Source organism: Barbatula barbatula, assembly GCF_947034865.1.
Source record: "Barbatula barbatula genome assembly, chromosome: 16".
Taxonomy (NCBI): Eukaryota; Metazoa; Chordata; class Actinopteri; order Cypriniformes; family Nemacheilidae; genus Barbatula; species Barbatula barbatula.
Genome location: NC_136779.1, coordinates 354,357 through 361,856, shown reverse-complemented (window position 1 = coordinate 361,856; position 7,500 = coordinate 354,357). Strand labels below are relative to the sequence as shown.

General features: G+C 41.8%; 2 protein-coding genes across 5 annotated transcripts in view; one reads left to right on the top strand and one right to left on the bottom strand.

Moving 5' to 3' along the window:
* The window catches only part of oat (ornithine aminotransferase), an 8,118-nt gene extending 1,311 nt beyond the window's left edge, over nucleotides 1-6,807 (bottom strand). The window contains exons 1-8 of the mRNA XM_079477008.1: nucleotides 6,724-6,807; nucleotides 4,481-4,704; nucleotides 4,176-4,400; nucleotides 4,008-4,103; nucleotides 3,736-3,863; nucleotides 1,612-1,734; nucleotides 1,414-1,542; nucleotides 1,094-1,207 (exon numbers count right to left, since the gene is read on the bottom strand). Of these exons, the coding sequence (XP_079333134.1) occupies nucleotides 1,094-1,207; nucleotides 1,414-1,542; nucleotides 1,612-1,734; nucleotides 3,736-3,863; nucleotides 4,008-4,103; nucleotides 4,176-4,400; nucleotides 4,481-4,694 (1,029 nt within the window). The 5' untranslated portion in view covers nucleotides 4,695-4,704; nucleotides 6,724-6,807. The remainder of the gene's footprint in view (nucleotides 1-1,093; nucleotides 1,208-1,413; nucleotides 1,543-1,611; nucleotides 1,735-3,735; nucleotides 3,864-4,007; nucleotides 4,104-4,175; nucleotides 4,401-4,480; nucleotides 4,705-6,723) is intronic.
* A 676-nt stretch (nucleotides 6,808-7,483) lies between these two features.
* lhpp (phospholysine phosphohistidine inorganic pyrophosphate phosphatase) overlaps nucleotides 7,484-7,500 on the top strand; it is a 7,566-nt gene continuing 7,549 nt past the window's right edge. For 3 of the 4 annotated variants that reach the window (XR_013787772.1, XR_013787773.1, XR_013787774.1), the window contains exon 1: nucleotides 7,484-7,500. This exon is cut by the window's right edge and continues 167 nt beyond it. The gene's annotated coding sequence lies outside the window, so the exon portion shown is untranslated. The other variant, XM_079476683.1, reaches the window with a different exon arrangement.

The following is a 7,500-nucleotide window of genomic DNA, read 5'->3' as shown; positions in this document are numbered from 1 at the left end:
CCTTCATACCCTCCTACACCCCATCAAGAACCTTCACACCCTCCTACACCCCATCAAGAACCTTCACACCCTCCTACACCCAATCAAGAACCTTCATACCCTCCTACACCCCATCAAGAACCTTCATACCCTCCTACACCCCATCAAGAACCTTCATACCCTCCTACACCCCATCAAGAACCTTCATACCCTCCTACACCCCATCAAGAACCTTCATACCCTCCTACACCCCATCAAGAACCTTCATACCCTCCTACACCCCATCAAGAACCTTCACACCCTCCTACACCCCATCAAGAACCTTCACACCCTCCTACACCCAATCAAGAACCTTCACACCCTCCTACACCCCATCAAGAACCTTCACACCCTCCTACACCCCATCAAGAACCTTCACACCCTCCTACACCCCATCAAGAACCTTCACACCCTCCTACACCCCATCAAGAACCTTCACACCCTCCTACACCCCATCAAGAACCTTCATACCCTCCTACACCCCATCAAGAACCTTCATACCCTCCTACACCCCATCAAGAACCTTCACACCCTCCTACACCCCATCAAGAACCTTCACACCCTCCTACACCCCATCAAGAACCTTCATACCCTCCTACACCCCATCAAGAACCTTCATACCCTCCTACACCCCATCAAGAACCTTCATACCCTCCTACACCCCATCAAGAACCTTCATACCCTCCTACACCCCATCAAGAACCTTCATACCCTCCTTCACCCCATCAAGAACCCTGCGTCTGCTAAATGACTAAATGTAAATGTTAAGTGCTAGCCACAAAGCTGGTTTCTCTCTCTTCTAAACCGTGCATTGGGTTAGTCACTCAATGAATTCTCTTGTGCTTTGTTCCCACCCTTCTGAATCATGTTTCATTAATAAGGAGTGATCACAAACTGAGACTTTTTACTTGTGCTCTCTTACCTTCAGTTTATAGTAAATGTAAGTTAAAGTGTCGCCAATGTACCCTTAAAAAGTGGTGATAAGGTCTTAACATGAATGAAAAAGGGCTTAAAAAGTATTAAATGCAGCTCCATGAATCCTGTGTATACCCTGTGACTGTACACACACACTGACCTCTAGAGCGGCGATAGCGACCTGACAGGCCAGAGGATTTCCTCCATATGTGGATCCATGTTCTCCAGGTTTAATGGTCAACATCACCTCATCATCACCTAACACAGCAGACACCTGAAAAACACCAAACACACACTTCCATTCACTTTCTGTGTGTGTGTGTGTGTGTGTGTGTGCACCCTAACCCATGGGCAAAAAAGCGTATAAATCGTACAGAAAAATGCAAATAGTTTATAGGGGTGGGGTTTAAATATACAGTTTGTACAGTACAAAAATTAAACGCCTATAGAGAGATAATAAACTATGTGTGTGTGTCTCACAGGATACACTCCTCCTGACAGAGCTTTTCCCAGCACCAGTAGATCCGGTCTAACAGCCTCATGATCCACAGCCAAACGCCGTCCAGTACGAGCCAAACCGGTCTGAACCTCATCAGCGATAAACAAAACCTGTAAACACGCAGACGTCAAACACAAACATCTCCTTCAGAGATATAAAGTGTGTGTGGTGTTACTTGCATTGTGTTTAGTGCACAGCTCTCGGACTCTCGTGAGGTATCCAGCATCAGGGACGATGACACCGGCTTCACCTTGAATGGGCTCCACCATAAACGCAGCTACGTGAGGATCCTGCAGCGCTTTCTGAACACACACACACATTTACATTTAGCAGACGCTTTTAATGACTTAATGCGTGTCTCATTATCGAGTGACATCATCAGGGCTGATCCTCACACACAACACTGTGTTCACTATCTCTCCTTTATGAATCATCAACACTACAGTTTCACTTGAACAGTTTATAATCAGAAAACAGAATCTACTCTCCTCGCGTCTCTAGTCTTCACTACTGTAAACATGTGTTTGTGTACTACTGTCATTATTGTTGCTTAAATGTTCCTGTAAATGAAGAGTGTTAAACAAGCACACGACTCACTGATGGCCTTCAGCAGCTTGAGTTTCATGTCAAATATAAACCTGCTGATCCAGTGTGTGTGTGAGAGAGACGCTCTTCAGGGAGAACATGTGTTATGAGGACTTTCTACATGTTCAGATTAACTTCATTTAGTTTGATTTATAAACTGTTTCCTCATAAGGATCTCATAACGTCCCCACAAGTGAAAACATGACTGTTGTTACACTCTTGCAGGGTTGCTGCACACTTTGTACAAAAACATTTAAGAGTTTAAGACCTGAACAAAGAAAAAATAATACCAGAACAAACTGCCTTAACACACATTTAACATAAGTCCACATTTCTTTCTCAGAAGAATGAAAGAATTAAAACAGATCATTTTAAATAGGGACATCATATTTGTCCGAAGCCTTTTTCTTCATTTTCTTCTACAGCTCATCTAGCTCCTGAGCTTCTGGTGTCTTCTCAGTGTGTTTGACTTTCTGCCGTCTGCCATTCTATAAAACTAGCTAGCTTCTCTGAAACCACTTAGATTTTTATGACAATCACACAATATGAAACGTGTATAGTACATTTCCTGTACCGTTTTTTTACTGTACCACAGTAAATATTAAAGTATACTACAAAGTGTATAAATAAACTATAGCTAGTCCTACAGAATAATACTGCAGTATATGTTAATAGAGTGTGATAGTTATTCTACAGCGGTAATATACTACCATCTACTATAAGAATTACTAAAGTATACAACCGTATTTTTATGTGATGTGAAACACCCGTGAATGATTTAAATTACGAAGTTTAAAACAATCTAATACAATACTAGTATAATTTTATAGTTTATTTGTTGTTTTCATTACATAAGATTGCTATTTAATACTTAATAGCATGGGTTCGTCTCTTCTCAGTGAAGCGTAAAACAGTAGATGGCGATAATGAGCCGCTTCCGGTTGTGATACAGAAGAAGAAGAAGATGACGTCACACTGTAGCCGCTCTGAAGGCTTTTGCTCGCGCTACACCGCTCCTTTATTAAAAAAGTCATTAAATACTGGAAAAGCTACACTGTTTTAAAACTAGTTGATCTACCAAAAAATGAAGTTAGTTTGTATCACTGCTTCTTTAGATACTCCCCCACTCGCCTATTCATGTGTGAAAGAGAAAAGTTTAGTCAGAAGATGGATCGCCTCATAATAAAACGAAAATAAACAACCGCCTGCGTTACTTTACTCTGTCTGTTAGATTCGCTTCGTGAAATAAAAGGTTTAGCGGTGCAAACGCTTACAAGAAAGCGCTTCTAAGATATTACAAATAAATCATTTGAAATAAAGTTTCAGTGTACAGTTGCTGTGCGCTTTAATTCCCATTAAGTTTAAAGGTCTTCAGCAGGAGACGGTAAATTACACAAAACACTGACCCGCAGATTGAGCGAGCGAAATTATTAAAACAATATATGAAGGGTTAAAATATGTTCAACGAACGGTTTCATATAACATTTATGACCAACCATAAGTCCCTTAAATTTAATGTAAGACTTTTTAAGGATCCGCGGCACCCAGCTCTTGGTTTTGTGTAGGGTTTCCCAGGACACTGAAGGACTGTAATTGAACTGTTTACATTAACAGCAAACACAACTGAACTCAAATCACTTCGAATAAAAACATGTGCAGAAAATAACATACATGTAAATGAACACTTGTATGATGTGAAATGTGTGTGTGTGTTGTACCTCTAGTGAGGGAATGTCATTATAAGGCACAAGATGAAATCCAGGCATGAACGGACCGAAGCCGTCATAACTGCTGGGGTCTGTTGAGCTGGAGATCGCTGCCATCGTACGACCCCAGAAATTCCCCCCTAATGAACACATGCACATCTCAAACTCATCCTGTCATTACAGTAACCAATCACAGAGCTGACATGCAGTCACATGTCTTATATACGGCACAGAGAGTGTCCGTGAGCAGCTTTCGTGTCGTCCGGCTCTAACTTTTGACTCACTTGCAAAAATGATCTTTGCTTCATATTGCGGGACCCCCTTCACAGTGTACGCCCACTTCCGGGCGAGTTTACAGGCAGTTTCTCCTCCCTCCACACCTTAAAGACACAAACACACATCATCAGCTGACATGGCGAGTCAAACAGGTACGGACCATCACGTGACTCTACCTGTGTTCATGGGCAGAACTTTATCATATCCAAACAGTGAGGTGATGTATTGCTCATAAGCGCCCAGCACATCATTGTAGAACGCTCGTGAGGTCAGCGTCAGTCTGGAGGCCTGAGCCGTCAGGGCCGAGATGATTTTCGGGTGACAGTGACCCTGATTGACAGCGCTGTACGCACTGAGAAAATCAAAGTACCTCCGACCCTCGACGTCCCACACATTCACACCTAAAACACATCAGACACACATCAGCCATGATCACAGTGTGTGTGTGTGTGTGTGTGTGTGTGTGTGCGCGCTCGCTCACCCTCTCCTCGTTCCAGGACCACAGGCAGCGGGTGATAGTTATGAGCACCGTGGCGGTTCTCACGGCTGTACACCTCTTCTGACGTCAGATGACGGTCCACACGTTTAGCTCTTGATGCTGCAGAGGAGGACGTCCGTGTCCCAGAATGCAGTGCGCAGCTCAGGGTGGATGTCACGCGATTGACGCTCCTCATCACACACTTCAGACTGTTCATGATGTTCACACTAAACACGTGTCACCAGCAATTCACAATCATCAATCTCATTTAACCTGTCAGATGACAAACTAGCTGACGGTACTAGTTACACAATTGACTCAAAGTAACCCAAATTCTACACCAACATCTCATGATGAAGACTTATTTAAAAAGATAAACAGCACACACACACAAATCATATTTATCTCCTGTCATTTATTATTATATTATATTGTGTGATTGCGAGTTGAAATAATTCTGATGAAATTCATTTTGAAAAATGTGTTGATGTTAAAACCTTATTGACATCATATCACATAACTGTCTGTGTCACAGGAAGAGATCATCAGTCAATGAATGAGTTGAATGAGTGAGTTTGAAAAGAAATGGTCAATTCCAACTTTATGGATGTTACATAGAAAATGCTCAGTGAGAATTAATTTGTTATTGACCCATCTGTTTATATTCGACTAAACCCTTGTTGATAGAGTCTAAACATCAGAAAATATCAATCTATGAACAAATAAGGGAAATAAACATGCGTTATGGATGTGACAAAAAAAGGACGCGTTTTTGGAGACGACAAACTTTGTAGGATTTCTGTGAAATAAAATCCACAATGAAGCAATAATACCCAATGAATGGAGAAGGGATGTCTCTTTATAGAACATCAAATAGTGACTTTATTTTCATTTTCGTGTGTCCATTTATGAAGAATACTAAGCGTGAAAGAAAACCTCCTTCTTTCAACTCCGCAACATCGCCAAAATCAGACCCTCTCTCACACTCCCAGCTGCCGAAAGACTCATTCATGCCTTTATCTCCTCCCGACTGGACTACTGCAACTCACTTCTCCTCAGCATCAGCTCCACCCACCTCAACCGACTCCAACTGGTCCAGAATTCAGACGCCCGACTCATCACCCGCTCCAAATCTTGGCATCACATCACTCCAGTTCTTAAACAACTGCACTGGCTTCCCATCTCCCACTGGATCACCTACAAAATCCTGGTCCTCACCTACAAAGCCCTTCACCATCTGGCCCCCACATATCTCACTGACCTCCTCTCCTTGTACCAACCCTCACGGTCCCTCAGATCCACCTCAGCTGGTCTACTCTCCAGTCAAAAGTCCAAACTCTGCAGTTTTGGGGACAGAGCATTCTCTAGGGCAGCTCCCAGGCTCTGGAACTCCCTCCCCCTGACATACGCACTTCTGAGACACTTGCCATCTTCCAGTCCCGCCTTAAGACCCATCTCTTTACCTCTGCCTACCCATAGCCCCGTGTCCCTTTTTTTTTTTTTTGTAAAGCTACTTTGAGTTTTTGAAAAGCGCTTTATAAATTCAATTTATTATTATTATTATTGTTATGGATGTGACAATCCTGAAAATGGCTCTTACCTGACTATGAGAAATCATGCAGTAAAAATAAAACAAATGCTTTACATATTTGAAGAGAGATCTCACGTGGGGATCTGAACCACCAAATGTTCATTTCTGTGCTGTTACAATAGTAAACTGTTATTATTTCATGGTGAGGTTGTCATTTTTGCCCAAATTGGGTATTGAATTATGAGGAGCAGCAGGTGTTTAAACATGTCATGACGTGACTGTGGGTTCTGCTGATGAGTCTTATGTATATTCTACATTAATTATTAAACCGATTCACCTTGAGTAAGAAATAAAGAACAACGCGATGATTGGCTCTTCAGAAACTGCCCCCAAACACACCCATCATGAGCCCCTGCCAAGCACGCGCACGAGGAAGGGAGGTCGCGCACACGCACACGCACACTCCTTATCCAGTTATATCGTCATCACTTATTCCTTTACACTCATCCCCAATAAAACTCAAAACATCACCATATAATTATTATTATTAATATCGTCATAATTCTCCTCGTGTTCCTCCTGCTCTATGCTTATATATCAGGGCGTCTTTACGTCATTATGAATCTGCGCGTCTGATGCGACACATGACGCTTGAGAAGCTTGAACCCGCACTCAAGTGTGTGTGTGTGTGTGTGTGTGTGTCGGGAGAGTTTACCTGCTGCGGGTCCGTGCGGGTGCGTGCGGGTCGCTTCTCTTCCTACTGCGTGTGGAGTCTAGTCGGATTATTCAAAGGAGACACGTCACTTTGCGTCCTGACGTCACTAGGGCGAGCGCAGCTCAACTTGAATTATGTTTCTGAAGTATTTCTAACAGTGTGAGGGAAAGTGACATCACTCTATTGCTTTTCTGTAGTGTGTTGTGCACTTGTGCGGTGATTCAGTGTGTAATTATGATGTTTTATGAGAAGGGTGACGCAACACTCATGTCGCATTGCCTCAGGCACGAGACATCCTTCACTGCACTTTAATGTGTTTTACTATGGCAGTAGTTTGGTTCCAAAATGAGATAACTCTAAATTCATGTTTTTATTGTGTTAGTTAGTTATTTTTTTTGAGTTATTATGGCTTAAATCAAAACAAACCAACTGCAGTTTGATTGATATTAATTGGAATGCTTAATCAAAATCTGAGTTATCTCATTTTGCAACCAAACTCAAAAATTCAGTCTACTAATATGAATATTAAATTCATTAAATATTAAAAAAATATTTTTAAATCAATTGGTTTAAATATTAGTTTATTTCACATAGTAGCAACGTTGAATGTGTAAAATAAATACATATATTTATTTAAATAACAGCACAATTTCACTACTATGCACTTTGTGTCGTAAATAATACAAGGTTTTGCAATCCCAGCACATTTAAACCGAACAATCTGAACACGGGAATTCCCTTTGAAAGGAATAAACTTCATCTCCCAGAAGGCGCGTG